General features: G+C 36.6%; 1 protein-coding gene across 1 annotated transcript in view; it reads left to right on the top strand.

Annotated features, from left to right (window-relative positions):
• LOC121445965 (cytochrome P450 3A6-like) overlaps positions 1-20,378 on the top strand; it is a 54,337-nt gene extending 33,959 nt beyond the window's left edge. The window contains 9 exon segments of the mRNA XM_041648171.1: positions 207-295; positions 1,102-1,250; positions 8,015-8,142; positions 8,857-8,886; positions 8,889-8,925; positions 11,283-11,443; positions 13,947-14,173; positions 15,853-16,015; positions 20,142-20,378. Coding sequence (XP_041504105.1) covers positions 207-295; positions 1,102-1,250; positions 8,015-8,142; positions 8,857-8,886; positions 8,889-8,925; positions 11,283-11,443; positions 13,947-14,173; positions 15,853-16,015; positions 20,142-20,228 — 1,071 coding nt within the window. The 3' untranslated portion in view covers positions 20,229-20,378.
• Positions 20,379-25,049: the final 4,671 nt, after the last annotated feature.

Below are 25,049 nucleotides of genomic sequence, written 5' to 3'. Positions count from 1 at the left end.
ATAAGACTGTGTCTGAGGACAGGTAGAGTAATATCATAGTCGTCACAGTCCTTTGAGCATAATATTCTTCACAATGACTTTTGTTCTTTCTAGGTCTTACACAGACCATTAGAATATATGACTGGCCTTTCATCATTTTGAAAGCCTAGTTGTATTGGGACTCAGAACCTTACATTAACAACAGACTGTGTTGTCTTTGTAATTAGATGTTCCCCATCATCCAACATTATGGAGATGCACTGGTGAAACACATTGGTCAGAAGGCAGAGGAAGGCAGGCCTGTTAACATGAAAGAGTGAGTAGTGCTGAATGCATTTTCTGGGGCCTATTTGACACATCTGGAGATTTCCCCAGTCTGCCAGTTTACTAATATTCCCTGTGTTGATTATTCCAGAACAATATTCCCCGTGTTGAATTAACCCAGAGCTAGAGTAAATGTTCGGTGCAATGTTACACAGCTATGGACTATTTGAGAAAGATAAACTCCAAAATTACCTTGGTTAACACAGTCTCACCCCCTAAGCTGTACATGAAACAACATTAGATTAACTATTGTCATCTTGAATATTCTGGAAGACAAACTATAATATATCTTAGAAAGAACATAATCTTAGGACAGCTACAGTTGTGGAGATTGGGAACTGTGGGAGGAGAGTGTATGTGGTACATACTCAGGAGTTGGTTTGGCTAAGAGTGTTACAGATTGTAACATTGAACAATCTAAAATCATAGTTTTTGTTGAGGTACATAGAAAAATATCCATAAGAAAAAAATCTTCTCCCACATCTCCATCAAACTTAAAGCAAGAAGGTTCCAGAAATGGAGAATTTAGTAAAACCCTGTTATCTTATGATGGCATCAAAGTGTTAATCTTAGGCTGTCCTGAGCATACTGAATACAAACTATGAATAACTCTAATGTACTAAAAACTTGGTGAGTCTATTTTTATATTTTTCTCAGAAACATCCTTAGTTCCTATATCACACGGGATGACTTCTTCCAGGGTATCACAGTCTCCAAGAGTTTGAGTAGTTTGCATGCTTTATGAGCTCAAGACAGGGCCTGTGTGGGTCACATGCTAACTCCTGTTTCTTGACTCAGGATCTTTGGACCCTACAGCATGGATGTGATCACTAGCACCTCATTTGGAGTGGAGGTGGATTCCCTCAACAATTCCCAGGATCCCTTTGTGAGAAACACCAAAAAGCTTTTAACATTTGGCATTTTCAATCCATTGCTTTTCTCTACAGGTATGTAGATTGTTTTTCAACTATATTAAGATATTAGACATATTTTAATAAACATATAAAGCAAAAATATTTCTCATAGTATATACATACCCTTTTGCATCCCCCATCTTGCTCTCACTCCCATATGATCTGGTTCTCATATCACCCATTGCATCCCCCATCTTGCTTTCACTCCCATATGATCTGGTTCTCTTATCACCCATTGTATTTTCATAACACATGTGGTTCTCCATCACTGCCACATATTTTATATTTTATGAAACGCCTTGGATGATCATGGCATTTTTGTCTTTAATCTACTAAACTCATGACTTATATTTATATATTTATATACATTAATTCATTCCTCCATCTCTTGAATGAAATTTAACTTAATGTGATCCGTTTCAAATGTTTCTGTTTTTCATTACAGATAGTAGTACATTTATTTTAGCAGTGAGTGTAGAAGTCTCTATCACATCTTTGGAATAAAGGTGAATTCCCTCAACAACCCCAGTTTTCCTTTGTGAAAAATACCAGAAAGCATTTAACATTTTGGTTTTTCGCTATAGCTCTGTAGGGTATTTTTTTTAAAGTCTATCAATATTCTAATTTTTTTAGCTAGCATGTAAAGTAAAAATACTCATGGCATACACACACACGCATACACACACACACACACACACACACACACACACACATACACAGATACAAACTACACTACACTATATTCTCTCCCATGTCTCTATTGAATGTTCTGACCCAATATCCTCCTTTATCCTTGCATATTACACATGCTTTTATCAGTTTTGGTGCGTGTTTAATGTGGAGTTGTTAAATATGAATAAAACCTATGATTTCTGCCTTGAGCCCGTTTATGTCAGAATTTATATTTATACATTTACATGTACTGAACCATCCCTCCATCATTGGAATGAAATTTAAATGAATGTAATTTAATTCTTGTTACATTGCTGATTTCCTTCTGTCTATATTTTCTTTAATGTCTTTTCCTTAACAACTGCCTTAGTATTGTTTTTCCCCTCAAGACTCTTGAATGTGTTTATATTTTTCTTCAGGATGAAATATTCCTTCCAGTGTGTTCTGTAACATGGCTAAAATCATTTAGCCTGACTTATCCCAAATGATTTTTCTTTCTTCTTTGATTATCATAAATAGTTTGTTGGTATGTTAATATTTTTCAGCAGGTCTTGATTTTCATAGGCTGAAATACATCTTTCTAAGCCCTCTGATCTTACATGATTTGCACTGAGAATTCAGCTGTGACACTGATGTATCTACTTTGCTTCCCTCTTGCTTGTTTCAGTACACTTTTTTTTTATTCTGTGTGTTGTGAGCTTTTACCTTTAATACAACATAGGATGTTTCTTCTCTGCTCTTGTCTATGTGATGTTCTCCCTACACTTTTGTATCTACATGGAAATGTCTTTCTTAGGTTTGGAAAGTTTTCTTCTATGTTCTTATTGGGAATATATTATATGACTTTGACATGAAGATTTTTTCATTTCTCTATGCTGAAACGCACAGACTTTTTCTTGATCTCCCAAAAGCCTTCACAAGTATTACCTACCCTCTTGAGCAAACTGATCACTAACCATAACTGAATGGTCCTATTCCTCTGTCTTGTCTCTCAGTCCTCATCTTTTCTCATATATTACTCATTTTTCTTTGATGTTTTCCACTGAATCTTATATTTGAGTTATTAAATTTTTCATTTCTGTCATCATCTCATTGTTGTCTCCCTTCTGTATTCAATCTTTTTGTGAAATTTTATTTTAATATGTTGCCTCAATTTCCTTAATTCTTTCAGCATTTAGTATTTTCTTGGTATTATTCAGAAGATAGGCATGTGCTATTTGAATTTTTTGAAAAAAATGAATAATCATTTTGATTTCTAATCTGGAGTTATGTCTGCTTATCTTCTTAAGAGTTGCTATTAACTTAATAATTATTGAAGGAAAATTGGTTTGGTTTTTCAACTTACTAGTGCTGTACTGCTGAGATATTTCCATCTGAGTTTGCATCAGAAGTTTTCTTTTTTTGATGCATATTTTTTATTTTATTAAAAATTTCCACCTCCTCCCATTTCTCCCCCCCTCCATCACCCTCCCCCTCCCTCTCCACTCCAATGAGCAGTCAGGGTTCCCTGCCCTGTGGGAAGTCCAAGGTCCTCACCCATCCACCTAGGTATGGGAAGGTGAGCATCCAAACAGACTAGGCTCCCACAATGACAATACATGCAGTAGGATCAAAGCCCAGTCCCATTGTCCTAGGCTTCTCATTCAGCCCTCATTGTCCCCCATGTTCAGAGAGTCCGGTTTGATCGCATGCTCCATCAGTCCCAGTCCAGCTGGCCTTGGTGAGCTCCCATTAGATCAGCCCCACCGTCTCAGTAGGTGGACACACCCCTCGCGGTCCTGACTTCCTTGCTCATGTTCTCCCTCCTTCTGCTCCTCATTTGGACTTTAGGAGCTCAGTCCAGTGCTCCATTGTGGGTCTCTGTCTCTATCTCCATCCATCACCAGATGGTGATATGCAAGATACTCATCAGTATGGCTATAGGATAGAGCCATTTTAGGCTCCCTCTCTTCAGCTGCCCAAGGAACTATCTGGGGACATGTCCATGGACACTTGGGAACACCTCTAGAGTCAAGTCTCTTGCCAACCCTAAAATGGCTCCCTTAATTAAGATATATACTTCCCTGCTCTCATAACCACCCTTCCTTCATCCCTACTGTCCCATTCCCCTAAGCTCTCCCCATTCTCCCCTTCTCACTTTTTTCTCCCCATCTCCCCTTAACCCCACCTCACCACCACCCCGAAATTTCCAATGTTTGCCTGGCAATCTTGTCTCCTTTCAATTTCCAGGAAAATAACTATGTTTTTCTTTGGCTTAACCTTCTTATTTAGCTTCTCTAGGATCACGAATTATAGGCTCAATGTCCTTTATTTATGGCTAGAATCCACTTATGACTGAGTACATACCATATTCATCTTTTTGGGTCTGGGTTACCTCACTCAGGATAGTGTTTTCTATTTCCATCCATTTGCATGCAAAATTCACAATGTCATTGTTTTTTGCCACTGAGTAGTACTCTAATGAGTACATATTCCAAACTTTCTTTATCCATTCTTCTATTGAGGGGCATCCAGGTTGTTTCCAGGATCTGGCTATTACAAATAATGCTGCTATGAACACAGTTGAACAAATGCTTTTCTAGTATGATAGGGTATCTCTTGGGTATATTCCCAGGAGTGGTATTGCTGGATCCTGGGGTAGGTTGATCCAGAATTTCCTGAGAAAACGCCACACTTATTTCCAAAGTGGTTGTACAAGTTCACATTCCCACCAGCAATGGATGTGTGTTCCACTTACTCCATATTCCATTGTGCAAAGGCTATCATTGGTGGTTTTGATTTTAGCCATTCTGATAGGTGTAAGATGGTATCTCAAAATTGTTTTGATTTGCATTTCCCTGATTGCTAAGGAGGTTGAACTGGACCTTAAGTGTCTTTTGGCCATTTGAAATTCTCTTGAGAATTCTCTGTTCAGTTTAGTGTTTCATTTTTTAATTGGGTTACTTAGCATTTTAAAGTCTAGTTTCTTGAGTTCTTTATATATTTTGGAAATCAGACCTTTGTCTGTTGCGGGGTTGGTGAAGATCTTCTCCCAGTCAGTAGGTTGTTGTTTTGTCTTAATGACAGTTATATTTGCTTTACAGAAGCTTCTTAGTTTTAGGAGGTCCCATTTATTCAATGTTGCCCTTATTGTCTGTGCTACTGGGGTTATACGTAGGAAGTGGTTTCCTGTGTCCATGTGTTGTAGAGTACTTCTCACTTTCTCTTCTATCAGGTTCAGTGTGTTCAGATTGATATTGAGGTCTTTAATCCATTTGGACTTGAGTTTTGTGCATGGTGATAGATATGGATCTATTTTCATTCTTCTACAGGTTGACATCCAGTTATGCCAGCACCATTTGTTGAAGATGCTTTCTTTCTTCCATTGTATACTTTTAGCTCCTTTGTCAAAAATCAGGTGTTCATAGGTTTCAGAAGTTTCTTGTTGATTTAATTCATAGCATCTTTCTTCCTTCAGTGGGAATGTTTTGTGTTAAAGGAAGTCTAGCTATGAGTAGAGTTGAGATGAGTTTTCTCCTGTTAGCCTTGTGTTCAGGGCTCCAAGATCTCCACTCAGTCATTCTCAGTCAGTTGATCAATGTCTTCAACATGAGTTGTTATCCATCAGTAAGACTGCCATAAAAATATATTAGTGGTTAATTAAGAAGCTATCATTAGAAAGTCTTTAAGTTCCAAATATTTTAGCAACTAAGGCATATTCAATTCTCTATCTACTATTTAGCTATTTGTACTATAAGTGAGAAAAGAAGGAAAGAAAAGTAAGAAGTAAACTTTGGAGGAACTAGTGACAGTTAGTTGAATGTTTCTTAGTAGGAAATAGAGGAGGTATGAGTATATAGAAAGAAAAAGATAGAGACAAGAAAAAGATGAGGAAAGATGTGGAAATTTTGTTTAAATGCAGACTGGAATCAGAAGATTAAAGCTGTGCACTCATATCGTATAAAACAGTCTCATCTCTCAGAAAGCTGAGTCACAGAGATACTGGGAATGAGACCAGTCTATGTTCTAAAAAGGAAGAAAGGTTATAGAAAAAGCTTTGTTAAACAAAGAAATCATATAACATAAAAGTGAGAAAAGCAGGAATCTATATTGACATTGGACATGGTAAAAAAAATAAATAGCTGTAGTGGAGAGTAAGACTGTGGAAAAATTTAGATAAGAAAATATCCTGGTCAGAATATCAGGTTATCTCATCAAAGGAGGACCCTCTCTGCATTATTCTCTTCACTAAGTCCTGCTCCAAGAATATATTTGATGTTGAGTTTCATCATCAAGATGTGTCCTGGCTCAGCCTAATGAAGGTTATGGGGCGAGGAGGATGAGTGTGTAGTGGGGGCTATGACTATGTTTAATGATTTTGTGAATGGTGTTTTTTTTGCTAATTTCACATTGGGCTTGTTTTGTTCCATTAAATATGCATACAATTAATTAAAGGAGCAGTTTTTGTGTCAGTTGTATCAGTGAATGCTTTGAATTCCTGTGGTAATGATATAGAGGCAGGATGACTGTAATTCTTGACCTACTAAGCCTAAGAGCAAGATTCTTCTTCAAACACAGGACCCAGGGATGAAACTTCGTGGTACCATGCTTTGCTAGCATACCTAATGCTGCTTATGTCACCATTAACAATGAAATTTTTGTTTTTTTTATTCCAGATTATATTTAGTAATTTAGTCTGCTCCTCAAAAATGTGATTCTCCCCCTCAGCACTAAGAGGGATGTAATAATGACTGTGCCAGATCTCATGGTTGTAGCTTGTGTATCCTTGTATATTGATGCTGTACCCTGGTAGACATACAAACCTGCTTTTTGGTTATAGTTACTGAGGAGTGGTGAAGATAAAGAAAACAAGCTATCATGGTCTCTATTTTTACTCAATGGGAAATATTTTCTCTGTAAATTTCTGTGTAAACTCTTTGTTTTCATAGACAATATTTTATCAAGTTAAGAGAATTCCCTGAACATTGAGACCCTGTTCTTAATTTTCAGATTATTTCATTCAATGTGTTTGTGTGCAATTTGATTTTATTCTATTTGTACCTCTTTGGATAGCATGCATCAAGGTGAAAGTATTTTATTGATGAAGTCTCCAATATTATGTATAAGTCACATTTGATACAATTTTACTTTGCATGACATATTCTGGTATGACTAAGAAGATAGTATTAGCCTTTAAAATGAATTCTGAATCTTTCTGTAATTTTGTAAGTTTTGGACATCTGTGAAGAATTGGTTTTGGTTTTCTCTAAATATTTAAGTAGAAGTCCATACTAAATTTCTGTGGAGAAAATGTATTTTTGTATACATGTTTTTATTAAGACTTCAACATCTTTACACTGACAAAGATATTTTTTCTCCTGTTATGTTTGATTCTATCTTAGGTCTGTAGGTCCTGACACTCTAGGCAATATTTGCGTGGTCTTACTCTCCTGCCCAAGCAATCCTGAAGATTAGGGAGAAAAGGATGATAGGAGACAAAGGAGTCAAGAACATTACAAGAAAACTCACAGAATCAAATAACCTCGGCTCATACAGGCTGACAGGAACTGAACTGCCAATGAGAAAGCCTGTATGGGACTGATCTAGGCACTCTGCATGTATGTTACAGTTGTGTAGCATGATCCTCTTGTGGGACTCCTATCAGTAGGAACAAAGGCTGTCTCCAACACTTTTACTCACTTTTGGAAACCTACTCCTCATACTGGGTCACTTTGCCCAGCCTTAATGTATAGGGAGGTGCTTAGTCTTACTGCAACTTTATATGCCTTGCTTTGTTGACAGTCATAGGAGACCTGCCCTTTTAAACAGAAAAGAAGGTGGAACAGATTGCCGGGTATGAACAAGGAGTGCGGGGCGGTATTTGGAGGAGAGGAATGAGGAGATACTGTAGAAAGGATATAAAATAAATAAATGAATTTATTTAAAAGATTTAACATATTCAGATGTGATATATAAGCTTTATGTATATTGCAATTGTATTTTTTAGCTTGTTTCTGCCTTTTGTTTCTGTTACATGATTTGATTGTTTTATTTTTTTAATTATACAGTTTTTAACATTGATGAATAAAGTAACTGCCAATAGGTTAAGTTAACATTTTCATCATGGTATTTCTTTTTCTCTATAGCACTCTTTCCATTCCTTAAAGGACTGTATGAAAAGCTAAATATCTGCATTTTTCCTAGTGATGCTACAAGTTTTTTACAAAATTTTGTGAATAAAGCAAAAAAAGATCGGCTAAAAGATAACCACGAGGTAAAATGTATAAAAAGTTTATTTCAATTTCAAGGCAATTCTGTCACAGGTCAAAAATTCCCTATGGAAAATTTCATTAAGATATTTGATGAATTCATTCTGTTTAATCTGTGTTGTGGCTTGCCATTGAGTTGTGCAATTACTTTGAGCATTAAGAGTGCCACTTGAATAACACAGGTTTGCCTAATGAGACCAGTGCATGGCAGAAAGTAACTGTCAGTAAGATGCCAAAGAATCAGTATCTAATCAAATTTTTATTACTCTGGATATTTGGAATATTTGCACATAATCACATAAAATCCAACAATGAGCTTCAGAAACAGCCATCAAAAAATATGGGATATTATTTAAGAATATGTTAAGTAAACTACAGGTTGATATTCAGGACATTTTGCTAAACAAATGCATATGACAGAAAATGAAACTGGCAACCATCCAGTCAGGGGTCTGTCATCAGTAACTTCAGATGCTGAGAATGAGGAAAATCCCCGAGAAAAGGTGTTGGACATGGGAGCATGATACTAGAGTATGATAGACTTCTTGTTCTCCAAAATCTGTATTTAACAGTTTTTGTAACTGGTGATTTAGGCAAACTTAACCATAGACTGGCCTTAAATAAGTCATTATTCATAAAAGAATTTAAGGTCTCCATTTCATATTCATTTTTGACTTAACATTGCAACTTCTGACTTTGATATTTCTGTCTCTTATAAGCACCGAGTGGATTTTCTTCAGGTGATGTTTCAAACTCCCAGAATTTGAAAGATGTGAAGTACCATAAAGGTAATAAAGGCTGCTTTACGGTCTAAAGAGAAGCACAGAGGGAGAGACTTGTCTTTGAAATGTTGACTGGGTCATTTAAGCAGAGAAGGCATCCTGTTAAATTGCAACGAGACATAGACATGTACTTTAAAAGCATCAGTCTGAGGAACTTTCTAAAATCATGGAGTATATGCATAAAGAAAATACCGAATTATTGTACATTCCATCTATGACAGGAAAGCCACAACCATGCATTCTCAACAGCACAAATGCCTAAACAAGACCTAAATTGTCCCAACAACAGCTGACATTCCAACATAGATGGGGAAAATTTCATGAAAACCCACTTTAGTTCAAGAGGTACAGATAGATAACAACTGCTGAGAGAGAGATAATTAGTTTTCATCAGGAATGAGTCTATGATTGTTTTTCCAATACTAAATGGTCAACCCAGAAACAAATACAAGAGGGCTAGGCAAAACTCAGCACATTGTATTTATATGATTTTTTTATTTTTATATTAATAAAAATTGTTAAAGTACTCCTTGCTAAATTTGGGGAAAAATGTGTGGCATTAAAATTGGAGGAGTGAGGAGAAAAAAAGGAAATGAAGTAATATTTTAATTAAAAAATTAAAATCTGAAGATCTATTTTGATTATGTCTTTCATACCCCAAAAGCCTTCAATAATACGGGGTCACCTGCATGAGTCCAATGTTGAGTCTCAACCTCATAAAGAGTCACTGAATCAGATCCTCTACCTGCAAATCTGTTTCCACAGCATCCAAACAGGAAGAACAGTCTCAAAATACTACCCTCACTACAGTTCAATCATTGGAAGTGTGTTCTCTAGCCTAAGGGACTGTGGAAATGTATTTTTCCTTTTACAATAACAGTACATTAAAGAAGAAAACTGGTGTTTATAACATGTTTCCTCTCTAACGTTTTATTCACTGTGTTTGTATTTAGTATTTCAGAGTACTGCTTCTATTCATACATTAGTACCTCAAAGTATCTTTTGGAAATTTTTAATATTAAATCCCATTGTTAATTGCATATTTGAAGTCAGTAACAAATTTTGGTACTTTTAAAAACAATTTCTAATTTTAAATATATTGTGATCATATTCTTTCCATCTCCCAAGGCCTTCCAGATCTCCACACCCACCCAACTATATTTTTTTCCTAAGAGCAAATAAAAAAACAATGTAAGAACAAAATTACCCCAAATCAGTAAAATAAATAAAACTATACAAAAAAATCAAACACCAAATTAACCTAATCAAAGCACGCATGTACATGAACAGACATGCATGTGCACATACACACACACACACACACACACACAAATTCACTCACAAACTGAGGTGTCCATTGTATGTTGGGCATCTACTCCTGAACATGAGGCATGCTCTGAAGTAGTTGATATGTGCAGTATCATTCTACTGAAGAAAACTGATATTCCCTCCCCCAACAGGACAGTTCAGTTGTTAACCTTTTCACCAGTAGCTAGGTTTTTATATTTTCATTCATAATTTTAATGTAACAAAATAAACTATAATAAGACAAAAAAACTAACATATCAAAGTTGGGAAAGACATGCCAACAGAAAAAAAAGATTCTAAGGAAATACACAAGAGTCAGAAACCACTCTTTTGCACACTCAGGAATCCCACAAAAATACAAAACTGGAAGCCATAATATATGAAGAGAAGAACTAGTGGAGGCCCATGGAGGCCCTATCCATGCTGCCTCAGTCTTTGTGAGTTCTATGAGTTTTATTCATGTTGATTTCAAAGGCCTTGTATTCTTATTTTTTCAACCTCCCCTGGCTCTTATACTTTTCTTGACTTCTTTTTGATGGAAGTTGCTGAGTCTTGAAGAAAGGTATTTAGTGGAGACATCCCCTTTAGAGTTGAATATTCCAAAGACTGTCACTCTCTGTCTAATATCTGGCTATGGTTCTCTACATTTATTCCTACATGCTGCAGGAGGCAGCTTCTCTGAAGATGACTGATCAAGGCGCTGATCTACAAGAATAGTGAAATATCAATGAGTCAAATCATTTCTTTTCTATTACACCAGTATTGTTGAATTTTGCCCTTGATCCCCACTCTATCTAGTCCCAGGTTGTTGGTCAATTGAATAGTGCCAAGTCTTGGTTCCATCTCATGAAGTAGGTCTTAAGTCAAATAAGTTATTAGTTTTTACTCCCACAAGTATTGTATCAACATTGTTCTGCATATCTGGCAGGCAGAACATCATTATAGATAAAGTGCAGAGTATCTTACTGTACCAAATATGGTAGAATAAAATAGGTGAAGTGTCTATGTAGGCATCAGTCTTGGTAATTGACACACAATGTCTAATTTTATTTTAGCTCTTTCTGATATGGAGATCACGGCCCAATCAATCACATTTATTTTTGCCGGCTATGAGACTACAAGCACTACTCTTTCCTTTATTATGTATTTACTGTCAACTCATTCTGATGTCCAAAAGAAACTCCAGCATGAAATTGATTTAGCCCTACCCAAGAAGGTGAGTTGATAGTGCCTGGAGATAGAGGGAAAAGGTGAAACCTCAACATGAAAAAAATTCCATACTTGAAATTGGAATTATAGTTAGTACAGTAAGAACTGATTCTTTCAGCAATAGTGTCTGAAAATTCAACAGAGGGAAAGTATATGTACAGAAAAATTAATCTCTGTAAATCTGTACAGAGTCTGTAACATCTACTATTTCTAACTACATAACACAGTCTAAACCATGCATAAAATCTCTTTAGATTTTTAATGATAAGCACGTGTCAGACAAGTATTTTCTTTAAACTTAAATGGATGTTCTGCCTACATACATTTATCTGTTTTTCATGTTCATGTCTGAAATGTGAGTAAGCCAGAAGAGGGCATCAGATTCCCAGGAACTAAAGTTCTAGGAAATATGCTCACCATGTGGGTACTGTGAACTGAGCCCACATCCTCTGCAAGAACCAACAATGCTGTTAACCACTGAGGCATTCCCCTAGAACCTCAAACAAGTGACCTGACACGTCTAATATTTTTAGTGGGAATGCTGTTGTCTGACTGTTGTTAATGGACACTTGTGTTGTCTCTGCTGGGCAGACTGATTCAGCTATTCTCATTATTGCTCACATAATTCAGTTTGAACAAAGCAGATCATGGTGGCTTTCAAGCTACACTGTTCACCTCTCCATTATGGTAGCTTCAGTATCTCACAAAGTGACAGCTACATATCATATGAGCTGTTTTCTCATCTCTGCCCAAAATTGGATGCAATGAGATGTGAGGTACTTACTGTGGGACAACAGTTTTATCCTGTAAACATTTGTTTCTTGACCTGTTTAATAAAATGCTGATTGGCCGGTAGCCAGTCAGGAAGTATAGGTGGGGCAATAAGAATAGGAGCATTCTGGGAAGAACAACAGTTTTATCCTGTAAACATTTGTTTCTTGACCTGTTTAATAAAATGCTGATTGGCCGGTAGCCAGTCAGGAAGTATAGGTGGGGCAATAAGAATAGGAGCATTCTGGGAAGATGATCCTGCAGTCTGCAGCCGTGACCGAGCCACAGAAGAAGTAAGACTGCGTTGCCAAAAAAGTACAAAGCCATGTGGCTAACAGACAAGAATTATGGCTAATGTAAGTTATAAGAATTAGTAAATAAGAAGCCTGAACTAATGGGCTAATCAGTTTATAACTAATGAAGACCTCTGTGTGATTTGTTTGGGACTTAATGACTGCAGGAACCGGGCAGGACAGAAACCTCAGTCAACAAGGTACCTATATTCTGGGATCGGCTATGTTGTCAGTGAGGTGCACTCAAAGCATCTTCAGGCTTGATCCTCATCCTCTGTTTTTGTTTCATTATATCACTGTAACAAATACCATGACCCAAAACAACTATGGGAAGTAAACAATTACTTCAGCTTATGTTTTCACAGGATAATCTCTCACTGAGGAAAGTCAATAAGGGAACTCAAGACAGTCGTTTATAGACAGGGCTGCTTGCCACTCCACTCAGCAATGTTTCTGACCAAGATACTCCCTCACAGCCAATGAAGCAGAGAATGGACTATGGAGGATGCTGGCTGCTCTCTGGTCCACTCATTGACCATCATTTAGATGTTCTCCTACAACCCAAGTTTATCCATAAGGATACAGTACCACTTGCAATTGGTGGGACCCTGCTACATCAATGAACCATCAGGACTACTCTCCCAGATATACACAAACAAATCTAATCTAGTAATTTCTAATCTTTAATCTAGACCTCCTTCTCAGGTGACTAGGCTGTGGGATATTGGAAGTTTAAAATTTATTAGAACACCATTTTAAGCACCAGTGGAAGTTCTTTTTCAGGAACTAAGCATAGAGTTGTTTGGACTTTTCAATAGAATAGAAATTTTTGCTCAATTAGTCTCCATTTTATCCATTTAACCATGATGAGTTTCAAAGAAAAAAGATCTTATTGATGCTAGTCACTGTAATTTTATATACTATTCCTGTTTACTATGGCATTGATTAATAAGAACATTCAAATTACTCATTTATAGTAATGTTAAATTTAAACACAGGATTAAAAACTGTGAATTATCATCTGAAAGGATTGATATGGAGTTTTAAAAAAGAAAGTACAATTCTTTACATTATATTTCCACATTCTGAACTTGTGGCCTCTTTCCTTTATAAGTTATCACACCCTCAATAGCTAATTTATGTCGAAGAGATTGACATAATATGCCATTCATTATTACTGAAAAGGAAAATCATACAAAAGAACACTGAAGATTTGGACCTAAGTATAAGCTTCTCTGAATATTCTTCAGTATTCACTTCTTTATGTATTTTGGTGGCCCTTTAGCATGTCAACACACATGACTATTGTAAACTTATCAGTGATAAATCCAGCCACTAATATGGTTGAATGAGCAGTTCCTACAAACATAAAAGTACTCTATTAGTTTGGCATGAAAGTTAGTTTCAAATATCAAATTAGCAAAATCTTTTTTTTAATCTTCCTAGGCACCTGCCACTTATGAAGCCCTGCTAGAGATGGAATATCTTGACATGGTAGTGAGTGAAGCTATGAGATTATATCCTGTTGGTAACAGGGTTAGCAGAATCAATAAGAAAGATGTTGAAATCAATGGTACACTCATTCCCAAAGGGACTGTGGTGATTATGCCTGTTTATGCTCTACACCAAGATCCAAAATACTGGCCAGAGCCTGAGCAGTTCCGTCCTGAAAGGTATGAGGACTCAGAAAGGGGGAATGTACACAGAATCAGACTTCTCTAAGAAGGTTAATATGCTCAGTCTCTTTCTCTCCTATATTCCTCTCTCCATACTTCTTCAAGTACATAACCTCTTTTTTTCTCAAATTATTATTTAGGTGCTCATATGTATCGGTATGGATATATATATATATATTTCAATAAAGAACCTGTCTAATTCATATCATGCTCCTCATATGAAAATGATAGTTTAAGATAGATGCAGTTAAATTAGGAGACCAAAAATTTATACATACAGTCACCTCTATCATAATGTTCTGGATGCCTAAGATATTGTATTCTTAGCCGTGCATCTCTGGTGTTGGCAGTTGTTCTCTGTATAGTGCTTATTAGTCAAGAAGAATTGACTTGCTCCTATTTTCTGATCAGGTTGATTCTATGTCCCATCTATATAGCCATCACATATACACACTTTTTCTTAGTGACTATAGAATCAGACAGCATTCATTATTCATTTCTATGGTTTTTCCAACTTTCAGATAATATAGACTCAGGGAGCATCAGTGACTAGGCCAGGAAGTGAGGAATGAAAAAGTTAAAAAGATGTTGTTACTGTTCAGGTATTGGTAATACATGCCTTTAGTCCCAGCACTCAAGAGGGAGAGGCAGGCAGATCTCTATGAGTTTGTGGCCAGCCAGGCCTTCAGAGCAAGTTCCAGGACAGGCGCCTAGGCTACTTAGAGAAACGCTGTCTTAAAGAAAAGTAAAGAAATATTATGATTGTAATCAAACATAGTATAGAAGAAGTCTACAGAAACCCCAGTGTCTATCATGTGTGTGTATGTACTCTTCCCCAAGAGTTTTCCACCAAGCTCAACTTGTACACACAAACCAATACAACCTTCACCTGACCCCAAAGCTGTTCTATAAAATAGCTTAGAAATTGTTTCATAAATTTTCCTTGATACTTAATAACTCTCACAGAATAAATGGTTAAAAGTCTTCTAGAGCATTTCCAGAATCAGCATTTCCCCTATGGGAAGGATGGACACAAAATTCAGGGATAACAGAGTAGAGAAGCAGCTGTGTCCTTGCTAACTACTTCATCGAATGGCTTTTGGAGGTGGGTGAGGTAGTCACAGATTTTGTGAAAGGACCGTAGTGAGGAAAAATGGGGCTGAAGAGAAATAGGATGAGGAAGAGGAAAGAGATTAGGCTGAATGGAATGAAACAATTATAGGAAGTAAAGAGAGGATGGTGAGGAGAGTAGGGATTGGAATAGAAACAATTCATTGCTAACATGTATCTCCTCCATCCACAGTGAGCAAATCCCCAACTCAAGTGTCAGGGCAATTCCTTCCTTCTCCCCCACAAGTACTTTGTGATGTTTGCACACTGATAACACACAACATCTATAATATTTTAAATTTCAAAGACACATTTCATTCCAATGAGCATTCATGACACATCATCTTCTTAACATTAGGAGATCCTTTACCATAAAGTTATAGAAAGAATATTAACTTACAAATCTCATAATGAATTAAACACTCCATGACTGGAATATTGAACACCCTGAGGTGCCCTGTATGATGCTGGCAGAGGGATGTAAGTGAAAACTGAAAACTGCAAACATGTTGCTCTTGTGCATTTCGTGTTTCATTATTCATGTTCTTGTTCAACTGTGATACCAGGTTCAGCAAGGAAAATAAAGATAGAATTAATCCTTGCACATACCTGCCTTTTGGATATGGGCCTAGAAGCTGCATTGGCATGAGGTTTGCTCTCATTAACATGAAGCTTTCTATTGTCAAAATCCTGCAGAACTTTTCCGTGCTGCCTTGTGAAAAAACAGAGGTGAGACAGAACATATCCTTTTTAGTATGCTTTTGTTTTTTATTTATAGGCATTTTATAAACATATATGTATATGTAATACTGAATATATATAATACATATTGAATAAATATATTTATATATGGATTATACTGTTTTATTGTTACCTAATATTTTCTCTATTGAGAGATCTTTATAAAACCATGTGTGGGCTCTTGGGCCATTGAGTTCTGGAGCAATAAGTCTTTATGTAAGTTTAAATGAAAGATCATGAATATTAAATGAAGATATTCCTTATATGATTATGTATAGTATTATTGAAGCTGAGTAATTCTTTTTGTTACCTTTATATGAATATTCGACAAAATAATAGACTTTGTTATGGATTTTTTTATACTTGTATATATCGTACATGGAACAGACATTCTTTTGTTTATTCTCATCTGATTAAATACATCCTTACCATAGACTCCTCTGTTGTAATTGCAGCAGCAGGGCTGGGCTGCATCCCGCCACCCGGCTAGCTTTACCCAAAATAATTACACGGAAACTGTATTCTTTTAAACACTGCCTGGCCCATTAGTTCCAGCCTTTTATTGGCTAGCTCTTACATATCGATCTAACCCATTTCTAATATCCCTGTATCACCACGAGGTGTCTCACCAAGGAAGATCTTAACCTGCCTCTGTGTCCGGTAGAAGAATCATGGCGACTCCTTGACTCAGCTTCATTCTCCCAGCATTCTGTTCTGTTTACTCTGCCTACCTAATTTTATGTCCTATTAAAGGGCCAAGGCAGTCTCTTTATTTAACCAATGAAATTAACACAAGCCAGAAGACTCTCCCCCATCACTCCTCTTTCTCTCCTCCCCTTCTCCAAGTCCCCTTCACCTCACTTATCCCCAAGATCCATTGATCTTCCATTTCCCTTCAGAAAGATCAAACCTCCTAGGGATATCAACTGAACAAGGCATAACAAGATGCAATGAGACTAGGCATAATCTCTTATAGCAAGGCTGGGTGGAACAAGCCAGTGACACAAAATCTGCCCCACAAGCAGGAAAAAGAAGCAGAGACATCCATTCCTATTCCCACTTCTAAGAGTTCCTCAGAAACCCCAATCTAAACAACCCCAGCATGTATGCAACAGGCCTAGTACAGACCCATGCAGGCTCTATGATTGCTGCTTCAGTCTCTAAGCCCCTATGATATATGTTTAGTTGATAGTTTGGTACATGTTCACTAGTATCCTTGCCCCCTCTGGCTCCCAAACCATGGAACATATTTTTAAATTATAAATATATATTAATTTTCAAATTATGTTTACATATATATAGTTAATCTGAAACACAATTATACACACACACACACACACACACACACACATATATATATATATATATATAATTTCATTTCCAAGAGGTATAATGGTCACCTATTATCCTTGTGTCCTATCAGAATGTCTATCCAAAAATCCTTCAACAATCCAAAGGCTTTCAAAGTTCCACAGTAGTTTCCATTAATAAACACAGACAAAAATCCATACATTAAACCATTATTCATGAATATAAAAGACTCCTTTGCTTAGCCATTTTGTGCACTTTTCCATGTATTTTGGGGACACTGGTCTAGACAATCGGGCATCCACCTACATTTTTATATAACCATGTGTTTTCTTTCCTTCTTCATCCATCATGATATCTTATCCTGCAAGTTCAAATCAACTAAGCTACCTCCAAGCCAAGAACTTTCAGTAGGTTTTCACTGTGAAATTTACTCCTGTCTTTTAGATATACTCTCTTCCGGCTGCCACTGCCTCTACCCCCATAACCCATTAACTAACACATGCACTTTCCATTTTTATTTTCTCTGTATTCATTAAAGCATCCTCTATTTCTAAATCACCTAATTTTCTTCTTTCCAAAACTTAAAATGATTCCTTAAAGACATTTTGTATATTAAAATCCACCAATAAATACATTGAAACATCTTAAAACTATTCTAAATATAAAAAATTTACAAAATTATTTTAACAGATGCATTTTTATGTATTCTTTAAAATATTTTATTAATTATTGAAGAATTCATACATTTCATTTTGATAACATTCACTTTTTTATTATAATTTATCCCATGATCACCCTCACCTCATGTCACACTCAATGTTGTGCTCTATCTCCATTTTTTCTCCTTAATATTTAAGTCAATGAAGTCTATTTTGTGTTAGATGATTGCTCTTATTTTGGGGTCTGGTCTGGAATCTTGCTGATTAAAGAGAGATCACAGCCTTAAGAAAACAGACTGCATTTCACAGCAGTGATCAAAGAGTAAAGATCCTCAGCCTAGGGATACAAGCACACCATTGTGATTTGAGTTTACACATGTTCTTATGGGAAATACACCTGGTAATTCAATTCCTCAGATCTTTTCTGTGTGTACTTTTAATGGAAGGTATCACATTTAGAAAGATGGTTGAAATGTTTCCTCTGGAGAACTTAAGAATGTGTTGTCATTAACTTAAATGAAGCAATGCCCAAGAAGTTTAACATTATGATTTTTGTATTAAATGACACTCACAAGTCAGTAGATTATCATCATAGAAGAGAAATACAATATGGTCATTTTCCCTTTGGTAACATGAGGGTAGCTGTCTTTCTGTTCCATACACAAACACAATACAGATGAATGATTTTATTACGATCATAGGTATGTTTTAGGCGTCTAGGAATCTAAAGGATGGCTCTAGCTACCTACAAGATGACTTTCTTAAACTAAGAGACAACCTGTTTGTACATTTTTATGCTCCTATGGGATTCTTATTCTATTGGATGGCTATCTCTGCCACAAACTGACAGCAATATCATTTTAAAAATTAGTAAAATGAGTGAAAATTCTTTTTTAAGCACCATCCTTGAATTTTAATGCTAATTAGTAGAGGCACTTTTTTGTTTTCTTTTTTTCAAGACAGGGTTTCTCTGTGGCTTTGGAGCCTCTCCTGGAACTAGCTCTGTACACCAGCTGGTCTCAAACTCACAGAGATCCACCTGCCTCTGCCTCCCGAGTGTTGGGATTAAAGGCATGTGCCACTATCGCCCGGCTTCATCCTTGAATTACAGAGATACAGAGAACTCACACCTTAAATATTGCCAAAGCCCTTCCAGTATCATTAACCCACAAGTATCAGTTTGGAAGGTTTAGAAATTTCTTTAGAAATTCTTTAGAAATCAGAGTCAGACAATAGCATTTGCCATGTACAAAACCTCCTTGTGGTTGTCTTTCCAGTTTTACTGAATAAAACTTAACTTTATATAACCTGTTAAAATGTGTTTTCTATGTGTTCACAAATGTTCTTTACAAGGTTCAAACTTCTACATTTTAGTTAAAATTTATATTACTAGGGAAGACATATACAATTTTTGTTTCAGGCCTTTTACAGAATAGGTGGTCAGTTTGTATGTTGAAGTATGAATAGATTGAAGCATGCTTTCATATTTAATGCAAGTAATTCAAGATTCTGTGTTTGTCTTAGTAGGGATCTCTATTTTGTGGCGAGTCAATATGATCATGGCAACTCCTAAAGACCAAAACATTTTTATTGAGGTTGTGGTATAGAATTTCAGAGATTTACTCTAGGGAGAATGACAGCTGGGAGTATGGTGGTGTAAAGGCAGAAATGGTACCAGGGAAGTCTACATCTTAATCCAAAGGCAAGAGGAAGTGGCTTGAGACAATAGGCATGACTTGAACATATGATACCTCAAAGCCCATCTCTGTAGTGACTTACTTCCTGCAAGACCACACATTCTTGAACAAGTCCACACCTCCTCCTAATAGTGCCACCCGCTTTGGTGGCCATGTTTTATCAAACCACCACATTGACAAAAAGTCATTTATTCACCTATAATGATAGATTTCTTACTTTCTAGGAAGCAGTCCATGAGGTTCAGTGTGATACAGAACATCCTATGTAGCTCAGCAAGCCTTAATTTTGTATTCTGCCTCCTTCTTTTAAATCCTGAATGCTAGGGTAATAGCCATGTGATAACACAGGAATAAGTAGCTATTGTTCTTAATATGTTGGTTCTATCAGTCTTCAGTGGAATTCAGTGATTCATTGAACTTACCAATGTATTTTTTTAACTATTTTAGGTTCCCTTGAAATTAGGAAAGACATTGATTCTTACTCCAGAAAAACCTATTGTCCTGAAAATTATATCAAGAAATGAAGATAAATGAAGGTTGATTTTTATCTCAAGTTCTTGTTGCGGGAGGTCCTCCCACTCCTCCAGCCTATCACCGCTGAGATACCAGCCTATTGGGGCGTGGTCTCTCTCCCTTTAAAAAAGCGGCCACTTCCCTCTCCTCTCTCTCTTCACTTCCTGCTCCGCCGGCGACTAGACTCCTTTCCTGGTTGCTTAGAGGGCTGTTGCCTGGGACAGTGATCTGTAAGTTTTTTCCCCTTTAAATAAATACCACCCAATTAATCATAATCCCAAATTGGTGTGGCATTGTTTGTGACTTATGCCTTCATTTTAGCGCCCAACGTGGGGCTCGAACCCACGACCCTGGGATTAAGAGTCCCATGCTCTACCGACTGAGCTAGCCCGGCAGGCGGCCGGGGTGCTGGGAACGCAGCCCCGCCGCCCCTATTACTACAAGTTCTGATATGTTCTTCAAGGTGTTCATTCTAAGTACCTGGATTTTAATTACTCCTGAAGAAAACCTAGATGAATATAACTTTAATCTACCATAGTTCATGACTGAATCTTCAATTATTTTTCATTGACTTGAGAGAGACTTCATTCTTGTGTATGAATGGAAAATGATTAATTAGCAATCCATATGTTCTTTGATATTAAAGTTTTCCCATACCCAAAATAGTAGTATATGTTTCATTTCAATTCTGATAAATATTTTTATTAATTTTGTTAATATTGTTTCAATTATAAATTCTTTAATTTATCATTATTAGTTGAGTATTCCATCAACAATTATTCCTTACATTTTGATGAGTTGTAAGTTCATGAGTTAACCAACATCCACATCACAAATAAAATCTTTTGTTTAGATCTGAGACATATAATAGTGTATTCAAAGAAGATTCAAATTTAGAAGGCAATTTGATATTAAGACTATTTATCAGAATAATAAATAGTAGGTTCATTCTTGGGCCTGTAAACTCCAAAATCATAGGTCGTTGGCCTGAAATGCAGCATGTGTTTACTCCCACTGAATGGATTTGAAATATGAGCAGAAAGTGGTTTGTTACCCCCATAATATTCATGACACTATTCTATATATACACTCCTTTGCCATGTTGATCATTATAGGAATTCATGGGATTAACTGCTGGTTAAGACTGTTGATTACTCTCCACCCCCCAAAAAAATCCTCTCAAGCATCTTCCAGTACTATAAAAGATTGCCATCAAGGAAAAAGTTTCCTGGTCAGTACACTGTTGACATAGCCTATGACCCATATGTTTACTGTTTTCTGCAAGAGGACTTTACTCACATGTTTTAGTTAGTAGCCAAGATCAATGGCAGTATTTTGCTTTACACGTCTGATGAACAATCTGAGTGTAGATATCCTGCATATAATAAAGGGTTATTTATTTGGCTTCTGGAAGGCGCACAATCTTCAATGTAGAGCAATTTTCATATGTACATGTAAAGATTAGCAAAGTGTAGCTTTCATCAGGGTTTGTTTCCATTGCTCACAAATTGTATCCACTCCCTCCAAAGGCTCAAAGAAAAATAGAGCAAACATATGAGGAGAGATGACTGATCCTGGAACCACGGTATCAGTCAAAAATGCCACTACCCTCTGTGCGGGGGGGGCTGCTCACAAACTGTGCATTCTATAAATTCCCATTCAGCGGCTCCAACTGTGGGGTCTCCATTTTTCTCATGGCACACTGGCCACCAGGCAACGAGGCCAAAGGGATCAGAATGGTTAACAGGGCTTTTACAGCTGTGAGTATGAGAGAAAAAAATTCCTGAGTCAATATCAGTGAGACAACTTAATTTTATCTCAGGGAGTGATGGCACTATATAGGATGGGGACAAAAGCCAGGGAATCTTCTAGAAGGTGCTCATAGGATGATTTGCTTACATTTATCAGTAAAGTCCCATCATACAGATTGGAATACAACACATTTTAGGATATGGGTAGCAGGGGGAGAGAATTTGCAAGGAACTGTATTAAAGGTCACTCTTTTTTTGAGACAGGGTTTCTCTGTAGTTTTGGAAACTGTCCCAGAACTAGCTCTTGTAGACCAGCTTGTCCTTGAACTCACAGAGATCCATCTGCCTCTGCCTCTGTTTCTGCTAAGATTAAAGGTGTGCACCAACACAGCCTGGCTAAAGGTCACTCTTAAGATGTGTCAAGCATCTAAGTTCAGGGACAGCTTCCAAATAAGGTCAGGCAGAGAATAGGAAGCCATGCTTGGGGAAAGGATTCTTCCATTTGTGCAAAACTCAGAGATGTCTGGACATGACGAATATCAGCTTTAAGCAGCAGAACTTCCCTGTGACAAACAGTATGTTTAATGTCTTCTGCAATAAGATCTTACTCTCATGGTATGATTAGAAACCAAGAACAATTGCAGTATCCTGTTTTTTATGTGGTCTTCAGGACAACTCTGATGAAAAATCTGAGTTTAGATATCTTACATCTGTTAATGGGCTATTTATCAGACACCTTTGGCTTCTGAAAGTTGTATAATTCTCAACGTAGTCCATATTTTCATATATACATGTAAGATGATCAAAATCTAGCTTTCCATCAGGCTTTTCCAAGCATAATCAGTCATAGTTATTCCTTTCTGCAACTCCTCCTCTGCCATATCCTTAAAACTCATGGACTATAACAGAGGTCATACCTAAAAGATTCTAAAGGACAAAGGTCAGGAAGGGTTAGAGTGCAAGAGTGTCTTCCATATGTGAGAGGGTGGCTGCATTGTTGAATTGTCCACAACTGTGGCTGCTTGTATAGGATCTAAACAAGTTCAAGCCAGTAAATATTCTAGCACAAAAGGTGATGGGATTCACAAGCCCCCAGTAGAGCTATAGACAGCAGGTAGCTTTGGGGATCAGAAGAATCCACTTTCTTTAAGGGTAATGCTGCCTAGTGGACTAACTGTACTTCAGTAGATGGCTCTACTACTGGTCTCAGTAGCTTAATAAAATAGAGGACGCTAACTTTGGTGGGCATAGGGATTTGTGGCAGATATGTTGGTTATTCAGGGCAGGGGAGTCAGATGAATGTGATTAAACTGTATCATATGAAGTGCAGAGATATTAATTAAAATATAAAAATTGGTTAAATTTCAAAACATGTGTCACTAATTTATAGCGTGCAAAGTTAATCTAAAGCATCATACATCCTTGTAATATATTTGTATATACTTTGATTGACTTGATTTTTAAATATAAGATTGTAGGTGAAGGCTGCTTGTTTGTTTTCCAGCCACCTAGAACCAAAATAATCACAGAGAAACTGTATTATTACAACACTGATTGGCCTATTATTAGCTCAAGCTTATTATTGGCTAACTCCTAGATCATAAATTAACCCATTTCTATTAATCTGTGCATTGCATGTGGTTGTGGCCTACCAGTAATGCTCTGTCCAGTGTCTGGCATCTGTCTCCTGCGGTGGCTACATGACTTCTTCCTGACTCTGCCTACTTTCTCCTTCTCCTTAAATCTCAGTCTGGATCTTCCACTCAGCTCTACTCTTTTAAGCCATTGGCCAAAAGTAGCTTTTTTATAACCAATGAAAATAAAACATTCACAGCATACAGAGGGGAATTTCACATCACCTCCTTTTTTTCTGTCTAAATATAAGGAAGGTTTTTATCTTTAACATAACAAGAATACATACAACAAAACATTTATCAAGAAAAAATTATGATTACAATATTTATATCTATTTTATCTTTTATCATAACTAAGGAAAACCATAACTATAATTTTTAACTCCATCAAAGCTTCCAGAAGAATATAATATTAGCTAAATGAACAGGAATTACATTGTAAGCAACTTGCAAAACTCTAGAAATGACAGAGACATCTTGCTGCCTAGACAGTCACCCAAAGTTCTTCTGTAACTTCAGCCTACAGGCCCATAGTATCTGGCAGACTTTCCCATGAAGCAGAAAATTTCAAAGACATTTCCACCTATATGTCTAGTGAGTCAATCACTTTTTCTATGTCCTGCAGAATGTTTGGCAGACTCTTTCATGAAAGAGGAACCCCAAAGAAACATCTTACCTTTAGGCAAATTCAACAGCCGTCATTTCTCTGTGGGTCCTGCATGTCCAGCTCATAGAGCATAACATCAAGCAGTCCAGGAAAGAGCAATTTTTTTTGCCCAAATGGCTGACAAACGCCATAAGAAACTTCTTTGTTGCCCATCATCCTCTTGAAGTAGAATGGTGCTGCCAAGAGCATATGTGTCTCATTGTAATGAAAAGTTTTAAGCTCTTAACACATTTTAAATCCCATATTCTGATAATCTTTTAAAGGCTTGAGGAATACCTATCTAAGTGAAATCTCTCTCTACATATATATATATATATATATATATATATATATATATATATATTACGATGACTACAAGTTTGACTATTTAGGTGATTATCTATTAACCTATATTTTTAATTATACACTATATTTTTAAATGAGCTGCACTAACATAATACCTTAATAAAGAGTAGAAATATAAATAACAGAATTGATCTTAAATTTGTATCAATAAACCAATATCCATACCAATGCCAAGAATTCATGTCTGTAGCATATCTCCCTTTAAAGATAAACAAACATTTATAAACAGTATTTGGGAATTTGGGTGTAGCTCTCTCCATACTGCTTCCTCATTTTGCTGGACAAAGTAATTTTAGGAGTTTATAGAGACCTTTCAGGGGGTCTTGTTCCATTGAACCATATTAGTCTGGAAGGAATCCAAAGGTTCTCATCTTCTGTTGATAAAAATGCAGAACCTCTTTTTCAAAGTGACATATCATTTAGACTCAAAATTTGAAGTCAAAAT

This window comes from Microtus oregoni, unplaced genomic scaffold (assembly GCF_018167655.1).
Source record: "Microtus oregoni isolate MIOR12 unplaced genomic scaffold, Mior012 000003F_ref0000135, whole genome shotgun sequence".
NCBI classification, from domain to species: domain Eukaryota; kingdom Metazoa; phylum Chordata; class Mammalia; order Rodentia; family Cricetidae; genus Microtus; species Microtus oregoni.
The sequence above is the reverse complement of the archived record's forward strand: the minus strand, read 5'-3'. Positions and strand labels throughout refer to the sequence as shown.